Source organism: Physcomitrium patens, chromosome 8, assembly GCF_059467195.1.
Source record: "Physcomitrium patens ecotype Gransden chromosome 8, ASM5946719v1, whole genome shotgun sequence".
In the NCBI taxonomy this organism is placed as follows: domain Eukaryota; kingdom Viridiplantae; phylum Streptophyta; class Bryopsida; order Funariales; family Funariaceae; genus Physcomitrium; species Physcomitrium patens.
This window is the reverse complement of record NC_143417.1, coordinates 10838053-10856092: the sequence shown is the minus strand read 5'-3', so window position 1 is coordinate 10856092 and position 18040 is coordinate 10838053. Positions and strand designations below refer to the sequence as shown.

General features: G+C 40.7%; 4 protein-coding genes across 9 annotated transcripts; 1 reads left to right on the top strand and 3 right to left on the bottom strand.

Annotated features, from left to right (window-relative positions):
* Positions 1–30: 30 nt before the first annotated feature.
* LOC112285531 (tubulin-folding cofactor A) lies at positions 31–2285 on the bottom strand. The gene is made up of 3 exons (XM_073535602.2): positions 982–2285; positions 649–735; positions 31–534 (listed from the first exon to the last, which is right to left on the bottom strand). Exons 1-3 carry the CDS (start codon positions 1132–1134, stop codon positions 439–441), a joined length of 336 nt encoding a protein of 111 aa, XP_073391703.1. The 5' UTR covers positions 1135–2285; the 3' UTR covers positions 31–438.
* On the bottom strand, positions 1779–4791 carry LOC112285725 (E3 ubiquitin-protein ligase CCNB1IP1 homolog). 6 transcript variants are annotated; one of them, XM_090252529.1, is made up of 8 exons: positions 4552–4791; positions 4330–4434; positions 4150–4225; positions 3926–3971; positions 3481–3511; positions 3077–3362; positions 2751–2932; positions 1779–2601 (listed from the first exon to the last, which is right to left on the bottom strand). In XM_090252529.1, the coding sequence occupies exons 2-8, from the start codon at positions 4397–4399 to the stop codon at positions 2309–2311; spliced, it is 984 nt and encodes a 327-aa protein (XP_090108655.1). In that variant the 5' UTR covers positions 4400–4434; positions 4552–4791; the 3' UTR covers positions 1779–2308. The 6 variants fall into 6 exon arrangements, with proteins under 6 accessions (XP_090108655.1, XP_024382540.1, XP_024382541.1 ...); XM_024526772.3 differs by having other exon boundaries at positions 4330–4431; XM_024526773.3 differs by having other exon boundaries at positions 4330–4791.
* A 561-nt stretch (positions 4792–5352) lies between these two features.
* Positions 5353–9855, bottom strand: LOC112285724 (nuclear pore complex protein NUP107). Its single transcript, XM_024526771.3, has 2 exons — positions 7385–9855; positions 5353–6959 (listed from the first exon to the last, which is right to left on the bottom strand). Exons 1-2 carry the CDS (start codon positions 9547–9549, stop codon positions 5711–5713), a joined length of 3414 nt encoding a protein of 1137 aa, XP_024382539.1. The 5' UTR covers positions 9550–9855; the 3' UTR covers positions 5353–5710.
* A 3105-nt stretch (positions 9856–12960) lies between these two features.
* On the top strand, positions 12961–16614 carry LOC112285722 (26S proteasome non-ATPase regulatory subunit 1 homolog A). The gene has a single exon (XM_024526770.3). It carries the CDS (start codon positions 13333–13335, stop codon positions 16408–16410), a length of 3078 nt encoding a protein of 1025 aa, XP_024382538.1. The 5' UTR covers positions 12961–13332; the 3' UTR covers positions 16411–16614.
* Positions 16615–18040: the final 1426 nt, after the last annotated feature.

Genomic DNA, 18040 nt, shown 5'->3' with positions numbered 1-18040 from the left:
CTACTATTTAAATTTCCAATTAGATGGATACACTTTTGAAAACAACTTATATTTTAATCTTCATCACAAGAGGATTGTCAATTGCTTTCAAAGCTAGTTTGCTATTTTCAAGATTTTGCTCAGCTCTCTACCAGGTGTTATCGAATTGGGAAAGTGGTGTTTTCGCACCTAATTCTTTCGACTTGTCGGACCCAACTGGTGAACAAAGTCTTGAACTAAAACTGTGTTTCCAAAAATGCTACCATTATATAACTTCTATGTAGATGATTTTTTTGTTCTTGTTAATTTTTCCTGTGATAGCTCAGAATTGTGGAGTTCAATAATAACTGCAGCATGAATTCCTGACGAGTTATACTGGTATACCATGCTTGTCAATATTTGTCCTACAATTGTTTGAATCAAGTATTAGATCTTCACGATTACTGAATGTGCACGTGGTCACGCAATGAACAATGGCTTTACTTGAGCAATCAATTCTGAAGCAGCGGATAGTTCTTCACTCTCTCCTGCCGTGGATTGAGCTTCCGCATCCACCTGCGGTAAATTTGCAGGTTAGTCTCCTCTTTCCATGGAGTTCTCGGGATGTCAACACAATGTCAGAATTCCATGAGAAATATTGGAATAGGAGCCTAATGATGGTTGCCTTACCACTGCTGCTTCGAGAGTTGCCAGAGCCGTCTCAAGTCGTTTCCTACAATTGGATATTGTCAAGCACGACTCCGCCACAACATGTTCCTGAAACCAAGCCCTCGCTGCAATTATTCTCGAGAATCCAATCTTCTCGAGTAACATTTCCTTCACGCTCTCTCTCGCTCTCTCATCGAATAATTTTGCTAAAACACGAAATTAAACAGGCAAACAAATCGAACATGAAATCATGTCCACATCCGCTCAGTGTAGGAAATCGAACAAACTCTTCGAGACGTGGAAAACCAGTTGGCTCACTTCGCAGTGCGGTGTGATATCCAAAGGGTTCGGTACCTGTTGTTTGATGTCGAAAGGGTCAGCATGAGACCTTCGCATGTTCTTGGCCTTAATGCATTCTTTATCGGCTTCGCTTTGGTAAGATTGCAGCTCTTTCATCAACCGCTTGCAGACCCCAGTCTTAATTTTCAGGTTCTTCATGGTCGCCATGAATCTTCTGAAGAGAGGAGGGTTGGAGGAGAGTTGGAAGAGCTTCAGCGTTACCCTCTAGTTTCGGCGTTGAACGTGTTGAGGGTGGCGTCTGCCAAGTTCCCTTATGCGCTGTTGCGGTTAAGTCCCTTTGGCATTTGTTATAACTTCCTATTACTCATCCCACACTTCAGAGCCACCATATTAAAAACATCTTTTAATTAAATTTTATTTTATATTTATATATATGGTTTTACATTTTTTCCATGCACTTGGAATGTGAATTTAAAACAAAAAATTGTCCCAGTATGTTACACAAATGCTAAGTTGAACGTGGTTATTTTTGTAAATAAAATCTTAGTCGTAGCAACAAATTAGTCCGAGCACGGATTTTATCGATTTTATTTTCAATGAATTTTGACAAAAGAATTAATACTTTTTAAATTATTGTATCTCAAAACATCAACAAATATGTTTTTTTTTTATAAACATATACATTCATGGTAACTTTTTTCGAATAGGCTTTTCTTAAGCAGTTGACTTTCAAGCCCTATAATCTTTTATCTCAATTGTATTAATTTTAAAACAAATCTTCACAACTGTGCAAGAAATGATTCCTCTTGTTTAAAAATAACCACGTTCATTCAATTCGAAGAATGTTCAAATGAAAAGCAAAGTTATTTTGATTGATCCTGTCGATTCCGACGAAATTCTGACAACACTAAACATATTTTTTTTCTTTTTTCCTGTTTTTTTTTTGGTTTCCGTTGGGTATCTTCTTCGAAAGACCGGAAATCTTATGTAAGCATACTAGAAGACGACGGTAGGACAACTACGCACTATCAACAACCATGTTATCGATTGGATGCGAATTGGACTAAAAGGAATTATGATCAAGGAGAGGGTCCTCTATATCTTGTTCAAAAACGGTTGTTAAACAGTTGCGGCACCTATATTCACCCAACAGGTTGAACGGTTATCTGCAGAGTGTGACAAAACTCCATAAGCTAAGCAGCAACCAGCCGTAGCATGCGTTGAGAGTAAGCTCGAGTCACATAAATTCGCCGTTTCATGCCACAGAAAAGAAAATGTGCTCCAACGAGAAAGCGGATCTGTGAATGTGCCAAGAATTATATGAGCTAATATAATGCCCATAATTACTGCATTGCATTATAACTCCCGCTGCAGGGGTACCTCATAAACCCCTCATCAGGCCCTGAGAGCGTCTTGTGCCGGGGGAACGAAGAAGGTTACGAAAAGTATCTGAGGGCTGTGCACCGGCAGATGTAGCGAACTGAGAGTGAACGGAGGCGTTGAACATGGTTGGTGACCCAGCAGAAAATGGTCGGGGAAGGCTGTTCCCAGTAGCCTGCCTTTGATTGCGTGATGATTGTTGTAAATTAGGTAAGTCGAAGGAACATAGCTGGGCTTCTGGACAAGAATTACGCCAAAAGTTCGGAGTAACTGCTGGAGTATTTGGAGCCATATCTGCAACGAGTTTTTCTCCATCTAAGTGTTATGTAAGGGTTTTGCTTAAATTTTGAGATTTCAGCATCATGCGCTCATGTGGCAACCCAACTATTCTGTACGGACATTACTGAAGACACAAGTGTAATAATAGATGAGGACGAAGTTACCAGATAGACCTGAAGATTGATGTCGGATGTCATCCAGCCCATTGAAATTTGGAGCAAAAGAGTAGGGGTTTGGCCGTTGAACCACAGCAGTATTATCAGGGGTGGAGGATGCAATGGATCGCCTCAAAAGCTCATACTCCTTTCTCAAAGCATCATACATCTCTTCCAATTTCCTCTTCTGCCTGTCGCAATCAACGTACATGCACACGGAGATAGCAAATGTTAACTAGCCTTGGAGTCCCCTCTTTCTGGACATAAACGATGTGAAAAACGATTGGAGTTTTCAACTACCTCAGAATAGGCTACTGAAGGATATGATGACTGACCTAGACTTCTCGGTGTATTTTTCTTGAATTTCTTTTTTGTCTTTGAGCATGACTTCCTTCTCATGGTCCATAGCTTGGATTTTTTTCATGGCCTTCTGGTATCCCGAATGCACTTGCTGGAGCTTTGCAGTGTAGGCTTCCTCCACTTGCCTCATTTTCTGCGCGTAAGCACCTTGCATTTGCTCACACTTCTGACGAAAGTGTAAAGCCTTGTTTACAGAAAGCTGAACCTCCACGTCCTTTTGCCCAATCCAGAAGATTACACCCTTAAATGCACTTTTCATTACTACAATCCGTCAAAGATTTTCAACAGTGTCATGTGTGTCCAAACTATCACTGCATAGGACTACCTCAAAAACTCATGACAAGTACCAGTTTCATCGCAAAATGAAATATAAGGATACTGCTCTGAGGAGCTACGCCAGCCATTACCATCTGAACACAAGAAATTTCGTAAATAGCCTCCTCATAGATCAAATCACGCTACAAGAGCAAGAATGAAGCGTACGAGACCGCGACGGTACTCATAATTTTCCAGATTGTTGTATACAGTTTAAACGTCTCGCAGACCGATTCCAATGTGCGCTAGGCGTCTCTTTTTTACTAATTGTTCTCCGAATTTTCACGTAGTCTAAGCACAAACCATTTTTGTTAGCTCAAAGTGATCTACTTCAAGAACATAAGCCGTTAATGATTTACGTATATCAGTAACGAGTTCCTAACCGGACGAGACCTACAACTAATGAACACAAGTCCTTACTAAGAATCCTTTCTGTACATGAAACGGATATTTTAGAAATCCTTTCTCACAAATTTGAAGTTCCAAGCTTACAAAGACCAGATACTTACGTTGATCCATTCATCAGTTGGAGACATATCCACAGCCTTAACCTTGCTGCGGCCACATCAGATGAAGAAACAGTGCCATAACCAATTAGACATGCAGGTATTAGTTCACCGAGAGAGAGAAACTTAATCTTAGTCACACCACCAAGCGTGCACAAATATTCGTATCATGCAATAGACCTACATGATGAATGTCACTAGGGAAATGTTGCATCAGTGATCATCACCTCTTTGAAAGCGTCTGCTCACACAACGGGCAGTTAGCGTCAACAGAGCTCAAGATTTTCTGAGCATCTTCGGTGCCTGCAGTTGCAATGAAGGACTACAACAACTAACCAAAATTTCAAAGAAGCAGAAGAGGACATAGCTCACTGACATCGACAGCGATTTACCAGTTAGAAGGATACAAAAGATATGGCCACATGTTGTTGCGACGGCCCGGCCCTCCAAATTTTTCCAACAGGCGTTGCACTTCATAATCTTTCACATAGTTTCCGCCACTTCAATACCTGCTACAACTCCGCATGGAGCACAAAACAACCTGGGATTTAATTTGGCGGCGAAAAGCGCCCAAAAAGACGATACAAAGCTAGGAGATACTTGTCGACGAAGAGGAACGCAGCTCTTACAGTTAACATGGAGAACGATAAATATCCAGTGCATGATATTCGTTTACAGATAAAGTATTGACACTGCTCCACTACTACAACAATTTCTATTAGTTCGACGCTCGTACTTCAACTGAATCTTCAATTGTCTATCGTGATCTTAAATTTTAATGGTTTTTTACGACTTTAGTTTTCAAGCTGTACTAAGCATGTGAATTTGCACAATGCAAAATCAATATATGTATATATATATATATACATATATTATAGACGAAAAAAACAAATAAATAAAATAAAATAATAAAAAGGAAACAAACATAAATTTATCAACAAATAAGCATGTTCACAAATTTAAAATATCCATGAATAATTATCAATTCTATTTAAATAGAATTGATAAAATCACAAATAAAAATATCCATAAATAATTATTTGTTTGGCATGTATGCATGTATAAAGGGATAAATAGATTTGGCCCCTCATTTATATTTCCCTAGAAATCATATTGTACATGTTAATGATTTATTTTCTTACCCAAGTAATAATGGATTTCAAAGACAGATAATGTATTCTACAGACATACCTTATACATTTATATACTTGCTAGTATTTCCAAAGCACAATTCATTTCGTAAGGTTAGGAAGTATTTGGTCGGAAAAATTTTACAACATAAATTTTGTTATAAAGTAAAAGTGAAACTAAAAACTGAATATCTCAATTGTGTAAATTATTGTCTTGGTTTTCACTGCCTTTCGGACGATGATTAAGCGTCCCTCATAAAATAGCAGATCTATAATACGATATTACCATAAGTACATTCATTTAATGAACACCAATAAATCCATTGATTCTCAAGCATCATACAAGAAGAAGTCGGATGCCGCAACACCTGGGCAGTTGGTCCGATTGCACCTAGAATCGTACGGAACAAAACGTCTGAAACGAGCAGTGAAATCTACAAAATCGGGCTGCGAAGAAGAGTCTAGACTCGAGCTACAGACCTGGAATGATAAAGAATGACAAAACTAGATGAGAGGATTTAAAAGAATGCAAATTAATAAGACCAAGGCCATTGAAGTAAACTCTTAAATCTCGGAATCGGTGAATTGCAATTGACACTAAGATTGTACATAGATTCGCCATGACACAAGTTTGACCCGTACCACACCAAAAGATCCGCTAGAAATGAGGAGCATGATCCCTGCAGGACTCCATCCTGCAAATGGTCATATTTCTTTCCAACAGAAGGAATATTTGCAGCTGCCTTTGACTGAATAGACGGTGCAAAGCTGTTTCTTTCGAAGCAACCAACCCAATCAGATCAGTAGATTCATCATCCACATCTTCTGCTCCACGGGAGGCAGCAAGGAAGACCTTCAGCTCCATGCACCGCAGGATGAGCTCTGGCAAACAACAACGCCGGGCCAGGCCTTGCAGAATGTACGTTGCAGGTGTTCGAAGTACCAAATTTTCGTCCCAACGCCATGCGTCCATAGAGACAACTTCCAATGCAAGGCCAGACTGAAAATGCGGCATCTCTCCCTTGGCTGCCAAAGCTAAAATGGAACCAAGGAGACCCCCGTCATGACCAGTTGCCAAACCCAGCCCATCTCCAGACACTGGCAGACACCGCAGCCGAACATCCACACAATTTATATCCCTCCTATTCACATCTACTTCTACAGTCAGCTGCCTCATCAACCCCGCCTCTCCACCACAATGGTGCAATGCACTGCTCAGCGTGGTGCACACGGTGGGTTCAGGAGGTAAATATACTCCTGAGGCAGACATCAGCACAGCTGTCGCCTGAAGCTCCAGCCAGGCAACCTCGGTGTCAGCACCCACTGTCGTATCCACACCCGCAAGCCACATGCCATTGTCACATGTCAGCAAGGCAAATGCTTGCTCAAGAGCTACCCGCGCAGCTGAAATGGCTCTCTCCTTCTCCTCAACCGAGAGATGTTCTGGAGGCACTTCAGCGTTCGTTTGTTCAATGTTGAACCAGCTTCTGTATAGACCGTCACACTCATAGTAGAATCTCCAACATTCAAACTCTTGCAAATTCTCCTCCATACGATCGGGATGTTCAAGGGAAGCAAGAATCTCTGGCACCTGCTTCAAGGGTTCTGCTAAAAGACTCAAGAGTCTGTGTGGCCCCGCAGGTACCACTGTTGTACGCCATAAAGATAACAAGGCAAATTCACGAAACAAAAGATTACTATGCTCAAGAGCCCGAGCCAGTAACTCTGCACGTATACGCTCAACACCTGGTACAGTTTCAGGAGGGGTAAAACACAGCCACTGCAAAGCTTGTGCCTTCTGTACACTTTGGAGCTGTCGCAGCTCCCCTATACCACCTCGCTCTAACTCCTCGCTTTTCACGCCTGCCTGTAACCCAGGCTTAATCTCCCTAGATTTGCTTAGTACCCTGTAGACCATCCGAGTACCACAACAAATAACAATAACGCACACAAATAGTATTAGGCGAATGGTTGTTTCCAAGCTTGCAAGTATGACGTCACATACCAGAAACGCTACTTCCATCAGTATCAATAGGTGACGCTATAAACATTGGAACACCAAAGCTATCAACCGGTATAAGCAAAAACCATGTAGTAATAAAAGAACTGCTCGAAGAACTTGTAAGACGCAAGGCAGAATATTGGGTAGTAGGTCAAAACAAATAACTCAAACGTTAACCAGACACACACTCTCTCTCTCTCTCTCTCTCTCTCTCTCTCTCTCTCTCTCTCAATGCCACTCAGACCTCGTGTGAGGATGCAAGTAATCCTAAACTATGAAGTCTTTTAAATCAATTGAAAATAAATAAACAAATAAAAAGAGTTCACTTACTTCTCGAGTATGTTTAGCACACAGCCCTTGGTTTCGTCAATGTCCGGGAAAAAGGGCAGAAACTCAATAGCAGAGCGGAACAACTTATATTTGACAGGCACAGGATCGTTTAGTCGGAGGTCCATAAAATTCACGTAGAGATCCACACATAAATGAGGAGCCAGTTGTGATGCATAAACCCCCACAAGATCTTCTTGATGTTCGGTAAAAAGAAAAATCACATAACCATTAAGTATGAGGTCTCCAACAATCCTTAGCTTTTCGGCAACGACTTCGTCTGATGTATCTGCCAGAATACGGCGGAGAACGAGGACCAAGTGAGATCCAAAACGGACTATCTGTGGATGACCATGAAACTTAATCGTAGTGTCCTTTGGAATGGTCCAATCTTTGAGCAAATCAAGAAGATGAGAGAAATTCCCCATAATAAGGTCCATTTGTACCAGCCGCTGCTGCTCGTTACAACTATGTTTCACTTTTGCATGCACAAGATCTGCATTGCGCAGCTTATCGAACATTCCTACAAAGTCACGAGGTTGTTGATCTACGACAGGTTGCGGCCAGCTGTGAGGTTCTTCCGAAACCTCCATGCTTGCATCGCTTCCCCCTGACTTAGCTGAAGTTCTAACAACAGCACCAGTTGTTCTCCGTTTCGGAACTTTAGGAGGATGCCGCTGTGAAAGCTCGGCGTCCACTTGCGTATCCAGCCACGACCGTGCCATTGCCCAGCACGCCGATTCCCAGTCCATACAAACAGGTAGCATTCGCCTCACATTACCACATTGTGACGCATAGACAGCAGCTTCATGCTTCGCTTCATCGCCCCTATCCCCTATTTTTTCTGACGCAATGTAACAAGCCCATTTCCATAGCCGCCGTTGATGCCCAATCCCACTTTCTAGCTCAAGAGCTTGCAACGCTCTGTCCTTGCCAGCGTTACAAAAGGCCTCTACAGAGGGGGACGATCCCAGCTCCCCACAGCCACCAAGACTAGCTGCTCTCCATGGCTGGCCCGCACTGCGACATAACTCCCTGGCTTCTCCCAGTCTTCCTGCCCGTAGGAGTTTCCACACATCCTCCATCAAGTCCTCTTCCAATTTTTGATCCTCTGGATGGAGGCGTGCATGTTCTCGTGTAGGGGCATCAGGATCCACATTTCGAACCAAAGTGGCCTGTCCGGCACGTTTCCGTATCTCTCGCTGCGTCTGATGCCATACGCCTAATTTCTGCATGTAGGATCCTGCATACCAACCCTTATGTTTCTTCTGATAATCAAGATCCTTCGAAGCCATACTTTCCAACCACTGCACAATGCGCATACACTGCTGCACGAACGGTTCTGACATGATGAATTGCACAGCCTCTTGAGTTGAAGTGGCCGGATACACCAAAGGGTCGTCCGAGTACATCTCCTGGGCTTCCTTCCCAAACAAATACCACAGAAGAGACCACGTTCCAGACTCTGCGTGAAGCATTTGGGCAGTTTGCCTCATTAACCTCTCTTCAGTCACCCGATGGCCTTCTGATGCCTCCTCCCTCACCACTTGCGCTAGGTCATGGCATAAAACTTCGCATTGCTCCAAAAAATCTGGCAAGGAAATCTCATCTTGCAATGCTGCATTTGTCATTAATGCAAATCTCCCATAACTCTGTTCTGCGCTATCCGGCATCTCCTCTCCGAGACCTGGCTCCGGCTTCACTTTTCGTAAAACCACCGGGGTTTTGCTCAACACCGGAGGCTTGAGCTCCATTCTCTCATCCTCGTCTTCTCCTTCGTCTCCATATCCCCCCATCCAATGTGGCTGCTCCTCGTCATCATCAAAACTCATGGGACTACTCAACAACTCAGCTCGAGGATCTCGCAAACCTCGTGCACCAGACGCTACGGGAGTCCGATACTCACCCGGAAAAGACGAATGCATCCACGACTGTCGGGAAACCGAAGGTGGCGACATAGCCACAAATGAGTCCCGCATGTCGCGAAGCGAAAGGGAGGGAGTACCTAAACCCTCACTAGCACCTGCCAGAGACGGGGAACCGCCAACAATCGCTGGAGGATCCTTGGACCTTCGCCTTCGGTATCGTCGGAATTGCTCTCGAGGGGCAGCAGGATCGTACCGCTCCGCCTCAGGCCTTCCTCCGCCCTCCTCCACCTCTCTCCCCATCGCCCTCTCTCGGAGGTGATGTATCAGGGCCCTAGAATCAGCCCTCTCAGTCGCAACAAACTCTCTCAGAACTCTGCACTCCGAAACCTAAAAATTGCCCCCAAAAAAGCCGTAAAAGAAACCAAAATAAACTACATAATTAATTGACATTTCATGCGGAGGTAGATCAAATTGCAGCAAGGATCATTCAAACTGAATCGGGAACAAATCAGTGCGGTATTGCATGGTAAAATCACGATTAGCGGCACTCCATTTAGTGCCAACGGCAGCTGCCAGTGCCCGAACGAAGCTTTGCCGAGGTTTGCTTGGAGAATTTCGAGCGTTGAGGTCGGGTCCCTGTGACCCCCCTGTACCCGGCCCGGCCCAAGCTCAGACTCCAGAGAGTCCGTGAACTTTAACGGCACAGTAAGTTCGAAGTTTATAAATGGTGCTTTACTTTTACTTTCTTTTCTTTATTCCACACCAGCATTATGTATTTCAATAATATAATGAACAGAATTATAACTGAATGAAAACACAGTGGCATTGTAACATTGACCACCACATTATTAAGAATCAAAATTACAAATAATAAGTTTTCAAAGTATTTGTTGAACCACAAAGGCATTGGAATTTTTTCAAGGTTCAAAACTATTGATCATGTTTCTTTGATATTTTGTGAGAATGACATAAACAAGGCATTTATTTCCATTTTTGCAACAAAAAAATGAATATAAATTAATCATTTTGAATAATCAAAAGTAAGTAGATACGATTATTATTTTGAAGCAATTAAAAACACTTTAGTGTAGCCAATGAACATTGTCTCAAAAACACTGCATACATCTTAAAATTTTCAATTACTACTGTGACAAAAAAATAAAAATAAATAAAACACATGTTTTAGAAAGATTTTAATCAATTTTGATTAATATATCAAGTATGCTCTCAAAATATTTATACTGAAATAAACTTTTTAAGATTGATTCAGTTAAATCGAATATTTTAGTAGAAGAGCATACAAAACATTTTTTAATGTTAATAAAAGCCATGCAATAAATGAAATTTGTTCACATTTTTGTGACATTGATATAGTAAAACAAATGAATTTGTATAAAAGGGTAATTATATGACAATAAATAATAATACAAGTGAGTAGATTTTATATATAATCAGAAACCTGTGTCTAAACTTAGCTAAGTTTGGCAATGGATAATAAGGATGAGCCATGTGATTGTGTGTCACATTCAACAATCCATAGTATGTAATATAACTAACTCGTATATATTTAGCATTTACAAGATTGCACATGTAATGAATGATGACAACTATATGTATATACATACACTGAACAACAGAAATATGAAAATTATATAATAAAAAAATTGCAACATCTTTGTTTGAGATTTTGAATTTTAAGACTACGAACATTTAGGCAGTAACTGTTTGTATACTGGGTATATTATAAAATATAATTCAACATCGTAGGTTACATATTATATGAATTTTCTTTTGAGTTCAATTTTTTTATCAAAACTATTTGAATACTCGACTTAAAATACTGTAATTCTTGGGTGTTAAAAAAATTAACTCTATGAGTGATTTACAAACAATGTTTTAATTTCTTCTTTTTCCAAAGTTAGGATACATACATTTGATTGATAAAAGTTTGTTGTAAAATATAAATTATTATATTTTGTGGCATATTAGTTTATGTTCTGTAAATAACAGAATATACAATATTATGTTTCATGCAAACAAAATTACTGGAAATTTCTATATTATTATAATATTGAATTACAAAAACAAATACATTTTGTAATGTCAATCTAACAAAAAAAAGTATATGTTTGTGTGGACGGACCCATATATCTTGCTTAAATTTTTTTAGTTTATAGACATTTAGAATTTATCCTTAATACTTACAAAGTTATAAAGCAACTTGTAAAGGTTTTCAGTTTAACAGCCGACAAAAAAAAATGGGGTTTTGAAATTATAATTTAGGAGATCAAGATTAGATGCAAAAACAAAAGAAAAAAAAAAAAAAAAAAAAAAAAAAAAATTAGAGGAAAAAAACCAATTTGATCATCCATAAACTCATTAAATTTAGATATGTTGTAAATTGATTAACTGTATATAGCATACAATGACAAAGTTAGACTTTAATTTGTTAGTTTATAATGCTAAGTATTTTTTGTAGTTAAATAATGAAAATAAATTTTATTATTACAAAAAATTAACAATTTCAAGCCAAAGGATCAAACTATAATTAATCAACACAAAACATAGATTGCAGAAAAATAAATAAATACTAGTAGAATGATACAAAAATTAAAAAATGAAAGAATACTTGCAATGCATAAGGTTATATATATATATATATTAAAACTTTTACAATAAAAACTTTTGAACACAAGAAATAATTATTTATGTAATATTTGGTTTTAAAATTATATATACCTATATATAGTATGTTATTATTGTCACCATATTTCTTGCTACTATCACCATAGTATGTCATTTCCTACATGTTATCATAGTTCTTGCTAATGCCACCACCACAAGTTGCTTTAAACTTGCATGGCACATCACAATGGATGTAATGCACATTTTTTATAGATGTGCATTTTAGTGCTCCTTAAAGTGTATTATGGTGTACAACTTAAGTTTAGGGCAATTTGTACCACAATCAAAAATAATAAAAAATAAATAAATAAAATAAAAATGTGATGACATGTGATGGATGGTAAGTTGTGGTGATAATAGAAAAAATTGTTGTGACATTAGCAACAATATATATATATATATATATATATGTTTTGTGAGATATTTGAATAATATATGTATTTTAAATTTTTATTAGAATAATATATAACAATATTCTCTTATTTGTTAAATAGATTAAAAAAGTATTGTAAATTTTAAGAGGCTTAGTAAATAAATAAATAAAGATGTACATTAAAAAGGAAGATATACAGATATATACATATCTGTATGCTCAAAAAGTACAAAAAAAATTGTTTAGTAAAACATTCAAAATGTTTTTCTCATGAAAAGAAAGTGTTATTCAAAAATATTTTTTATGATCAAAATTTTAAACCTCAAAGATACTTTGGCAATTTACATTACCAAAGTATCTATCTCCAAATTCTTAAAATCTGTTTAAATCTTTTTGTTTTTACGTTTGAAGTACTTTATTTTCAATATATTTTTTCGAGCTAATTACCAAAAAAATCACTAAAAATTAAAAAAAAAAAAAAAAAAAAACTGGCTGTGTGATTGCAATGTGTAAATTGGTATGTCTCATGAGTTATTAACAACGTAGAATCAACTCTACGCTATCTTTCAGAGTTTCGAAGTTACTTTTTCCGGAGGAAAAGCGAAACGACAGGAAAAGGTACGCGAAGGTTTGAACAGAAGCTGTTGAACTGCATATCTCGGCGCAGTACTTTGAGGACGGAGACGGGGACCGACTGTGTCGTGGCTTCGTAACAAGCTTTGGAACCTTAATAAGTTAGGGTTTAGAGAAGTCAGGTCTCGCATCCCAGGATCGCAAACCTTGTGGAAGAGCGCTCTGGTGTTGTTTCCTTGTCCATCACTTCACTTATTTTCTCTTCCAATTCTCGGAGGAGCCGTGTTATGTTATTATTGCTGGTGGTGGTGGGAGGGTTGTATGCGATCATTCGGAGGGGTGTTTTTGCTCTGCGCATCGTGTTTGTTCGATAGGACGGAGGAAGGGTTGCAAGGGGTGAGGAAGAAACACAACGTAAAAGAAGTGGTGGTGGAGGAGTTCTCGGTACCATCATGACGGTGGTGAGCACGGCGAGCGGCCTGCTGGCCATGCTGCAGGAGTCGCATCCCACGCTGAAGTTGCATGCGCTCAAGAATCTGAATGTGCTGGTGGACAATTTTTGGCCGGAGATATCAACCAACATCTCGGCGATTGAGTCTTTGTATGAGGACGATACGTTTTACGAGCGTCAGTTGGCCGCGTTGGTGGCGTCCAAGGTGTTCTACTACTTAGGAGAGCTCAATGACTCGCTCACGTATGCTTTGGGGGCTGGACCGCTGTTCGATGTGTCGGAGGACACGGAGTATGTGCAGACGCTCGTGACCAAATGTGTGGATGAGTATATATTGCTTAGCGTGAAGGCGGCCGAATCGAATGAGTCGGAAAAGACTGCCTTAGATCCCCGGTTGGTCGCGATTGTCGAGCGGATGCTGGATAAGTGTATGCAGGATGGTAAATTTCAGCAGGCTGTTGGGGTTGCGTTGGAGTGCAGGCGACTTGATAAGCTAGAAGAATCGATTATTAGGAGTGAGAACGCTTCTGCCATGCTCTCGTACTGCCTTCGTTTGTCTCAGACATTTGTAAGTAGGCGTGAATTTCGACATGAAGTTTTGCGACTTTTGGTTAAAAGCTATCAAGGGCTTCAGCAGCCTGACTATTTAAGCATATGTCAGTGCCTTATGTTCTTGGATGAGCCAGCTGATGTTGCTGCTATTTTGGACAAGCTTTTGAAAGGGGATAAAAGCGAAGCATTATTGGCGTACCAGATAGCCTTCGACTTATTTGAAAATGAGTATCAGAAATTTCTTTTGAATGTAAGGGACCTTTTGCCTGAATCAACGAGTGCTTCTAGCTCCGCCCCACTGAGCGTTACGAATGGAGGGTTAATCCAGGGAACCCGTGGAAATGGAATCAGTGCCATGACGGATGGTGGTCCTACGGCCATGGACTCTGATCTGACGGAGCCATTGTTGGGAAGTTATGCAGCAGAGGAATCTGCTGATGTTTCAGCACCACCGGTAGAAGAAAGGACATCGTATACCGAGAGGTTAACGAAATTGAAAGGTATCTTGTCCGGAGAGACTCCTATTAGTTTGACTTTGCAGTTTCTTTATAGTCACAATAGGTCAGATCTTTTGATACTGAAGACCATTAAACAGTCTGTGGAGATGCGGAATAGCGTTTGCCACAGTGCAACTATTTATTCTAATGCCCTCATGCATGCGGGTACCACGGTTGATACTTTCTTGCGAGAGAACTTAGACTGGCTGAAGAGAGCTACAAATTGGGCAAAGTTTAGTGCCACAGCTGGACTAGGTGTTATTCATCGGGGTCACCATCAACAAGGAAGATCCTTGATGGCCCCTTACCTACCACAGAATGGAGGAACTGGTGGTGGAAGTCCTTATTCTGAGGGAGGAGCTTTGTATGCTCTAGGGTTGATCCATGCTAATCACGGTGAGGGTATCAAACAGTTTCTGTTGGAAAGTTTGCGAAATACAAGTAATGAAGTAATTCAACACGGAGCTTGCTTGGGGTTAGGCCTAGCAGCTCTTGGCACAGCTGATGAGGAAATCTATGAAGATGTGAAAAATGTCCTTTATACCGATAGTGCTGTAGCAGGGGAAGCAGCTGGTATAGCCATGGGGTTGCTGATGGTTGGTACAGCCAGTGAAAAAGCAACAGAAATGTTGGCGTATGCACATGATACACAGCACGAGAAGATTATTCGTGGTTTGGCTCTCGGTATTGCACTGGTTGTGTATGGACGCGAAGAGGAGGCAGACACACTAATCGAGCAAATGACCAGGGACCAGGATCCTATTTTGCGTTATGGTGGTATGTATGCCCTGGCCATGGCGTATCGCGGCACTGCTAATAACAGTGCGATCCGGCGGTTACTGCATTTTGCGGTCTCGGATGTTAGTGACGACGTAAGGAGGACCGCAGTTTTGGCGTTAGGGTTTGTTCTCTGTTCAGAACCTGAACAGACTCCTCGAATTGTATCTTTGCTCTCGGAGTCTTACAATGCGCATGTAAGGTATGGGGCAGCAATGGCTGTAGGTATTTCATGCGCTGGTTCAGGTTCTAGTGAAGCTATCTCCTTGTTGGAGCCTCTTACATCCGATGCAGTAGATTTTGTTCGTCAGGGTGCGCTCATAGCTATGGCTATGGTTCTTCTTCAAACGACGGAGGCACGAGAGCCACGCGTGGCTACTTTCAGGAGACAACTTGAGAAAATTATCAATGACAAGCATGAAGAGACCATGAGCAAGATGGGAGCTATCCTTGCGCAGGGAATTTTAGATGCAGGAGGTCGGAATGTTGCTATCATGTTGCAGTCTCGTACAGGGCATGACCGTGTGACTGCTGTTGTGGGAATGGCCGTTTTTAGCCAGTTTTGGTACTGGTATCCACTGATTTACTTCATCAGTTTGTCGTTCGCCCCTACAGCTTTCATAGGTTTGAATGAAGAACTAAGAATGCCGAAGTTCAACTTTGTTTCTGAAACTAAGCCATCCCTTTTCGGATATCCTCCCTCTGTGGCTCCTCCTGCTGCCACCTCTGCTGTGAAGCTGCCGACTGCTGTCCTTTCCACTTCCAACCGAGCCAAAGTCAGAGGTGCGAAGAGGGAAGCAGAAGCTAAAGCCAGCAAGGCTACCGGTCATGAAGCTGGTGCAGGTTCGTCTTCCTCCAAAGCTGAAGGGCTGGTGGATGGTGATAAAGATTCTACTCATGCAGCCAAAGACGAGAATGCAATGGATGTAGATGGTGGAACACAGAAGAAGGCTGTCGTTGTAGAGCCCTCGTCAGAAGTTTTGAGCAACCCTGCACGTGTGGTGCCTGCGCAAGAGAAATTCATCAAGTTCAGAGAAGACTCAAGATATGCACCTTTGAAGTTGAAGCGAGCTCCTTCGGGCTTTGTGATGTTGAGAGATTTGACACCTTCGGAACCAGTAGAGCTGGTATCCACAGACACGCCTTTGTCTGCAGGTGGTGCAGGAACAGCGCATGCTAATACCAATGCCACAGCTATAGCTGTGGAGGATAATGAACCTCCTCCCCCTGAGCCTTTTGAATATGTTCCTTGAAAGGCTGAGTCGTTTTTACCTTAGTCGATAAATGCATGTACTTTTCCTACACATGCCTACAGTTAATACCAGTCTCAAATGTTTATATACCATCAAATTCTTTACTGTTCATTCAACCACAGATATCCTTTCAGTGATTGTTGTTTAGTTAAATTCATTTGTAATCATAAGATGGTATTTTAATACCTAGGAGTTTCAGGGCAAGTTTTTGTATCGCTTGAATGGAATGCTGATGTGATGAGGTTATAGCCGCAGAATGAAGTTTCTATAGAAGCTTTTCAAATTTCTTAGTCCTGGATATGGATCGATGTAACTGACCGTGTGCTTAAATCAGGTCCTGTTGTCATCAGATTAGGAGAAATTTGACGAGTGATCTTTCAAGGTTGCAGATTAGATCGGCATCGATCTCAACGTCTGTGGGGCTTTTGATGCTATTAACATTCTGAAACCTTCTTTGATGGCATCATCCCATGTTGTTTTTTGGCGAGGATTTAAGTCTTCTGTTGTTTTGCATCGTTTGAATTGTGTTGGTTACCGTGGGTTTTTCTTTTTTTGTTCTTTTTGAGTAGTATGTCCCATACCGTGTGTTTTAGTAGATGGCATGGCAACTTGATCTATGTTTTCAGAGTAGGTTTCCGAGAGGATTTCTGAGTCTTTATAGTGTAGGTTTCTAACATCTGAAACACTGGGAACTCTGTTGCCCAGTAACAGTACAAAGATTTTGATGTTGCCACTAAATTCTTACGTCGTTCTGGTCTCCAGTCTAGTATTACATTACCAGAAGGTTTTTTGTGGGGGCTGTTTTGTGTCTGCAAGGAAGTAACCCTTTCTTTAGACTCAATTTTTTTGTGAACAGAACCTTGCCAGAAATAATTGAACCTTGTAACAGCAATGCTCATAGTCAAAGTGTGATACCGAAGTAGAATCTGTATGATTTTTTTAGCAATCCAAAGACAGTTCAGTCAACTCAAGGCGTCTGTAAAGACGGCAAGGCCTTTTGTTAGCCTAAAGTGGAATTGTACGTCCATTTTGGAGCCAATGTAGTAATCACAAATAAGCAAAACCTTGCCACGCACTCGTTGAAAGTGTTCTAAACTCAGAGAAATCACCACATAGCATCTCATGAACAATTGTCTCAGTCGTCATTGTACAATGGTACGCATCATCAGCAGCTTCTTTCCAGCCTGCTTCAGCTCCTTGTTACTCTTCGATTGCAGGTCCAGATACGATTCTCTTCCGCATTGCTCAGAAAGTCCGCACACAGCTTCATGTGAACCACGACCCCCCAAAGTTCACATGGAATTCATAGGGAGTTTACATGGCTCATTTTTATTTATTTATTTATTTATTTTTCTTCTGCAGTTCTATGACTAAATACAATTGAAAATACAATTGAAGCTGCAATTTTTTTTATATAAGTGATTGCAATTGAAGGTGAAGTTCAATAATTCAGAGAAAAGCAAGCAATCAAACACATGAGGGGAGGCGTAAGCTATGAGATTTTGCCAAGTGCACGTTTGACTTTGAGCTTTAATTATGTCAATGAGAACATAAATGGCAATGAAGCTTGGCCCAACACATAGGGTGTTGTGTACTACATTGTTTCCAGCTCAATGGTGTTAAAAATTGG

What these genes read in the sequence shown, in the direction of transcription:
- LOC112285531 (XM_073535602.2), bottom strand. Translation starts at nt 1,134, where the DNA reads ATGGCGACCATGAAGAACCTGAAAATTAAGACTGGGGTCTGCAAGCGG. An exon ending in CTTTCGACATCAAACAACAG is followed by an intron (nt 736 to 981) that starts GTACCGAACCCT and finishes GCTTGGTTTCAG; the next exon opens with GAACATGTTGTGGCGGAGTC. An exon ending in CAACTCTCGAAGCAGCAGTG is followed by an intron (nt 535 to 648) that starts GTAAGGCAACCA and finishes AATTTACCGCAG; the next exon opens with GTGGATGCGGAAGCTCAATC.
- LOC112285725 (XM_024526773.3), bottom strand. Translation starts at nt 4,399, where the DNA reads ATGAAGTGCAACGCCTGTTGGAAAAATTTGGAGGGCCGGGCCGTCGCA. An exon ending in TGGCGTAGCTCCTCAGAGCA is followed by an intron (nt 3,363 to 3,480) that starts GTATCCTTATAT and finishes GACGGATTGTAG; the next exon opens with TAATGAAAAGTGCATTTAAG. An exon ending in AAATACACCGAGAAGTCTAG is followed by an intron (nt 2,933 to 3,076) that starts GTCAGTCATCAT and finishes TGATTGCGACAG; the next exon opens with GCAGAAGAGGAAATTGGAAG.
- LOC112285724 (XM_024526771.3), bottom strand. Translation starts at nt 9,549, where the DNA reads ATGGGGAGAGAGGTGGAGGAGGGCGGAGGAAGGCCTGAGGCGGAGCGG. An exon ending in GTGCTAAACATACTCGAGAA is followed by an intron (nt 6,960 to 7,384) that starts GTAAGTGAACTC and finishes GATGGTCTACAG; the next exon opens with GGTACTAAGCAAATCTAGGG.
- LOC112285722 (XM_024526770.3), top strand. Translation starts at nt 13,333, where the DNA reads ATGACGGTGGTGAGCACGGCGAGCGGCCTGCTGGCCATGCTGCAGGAG.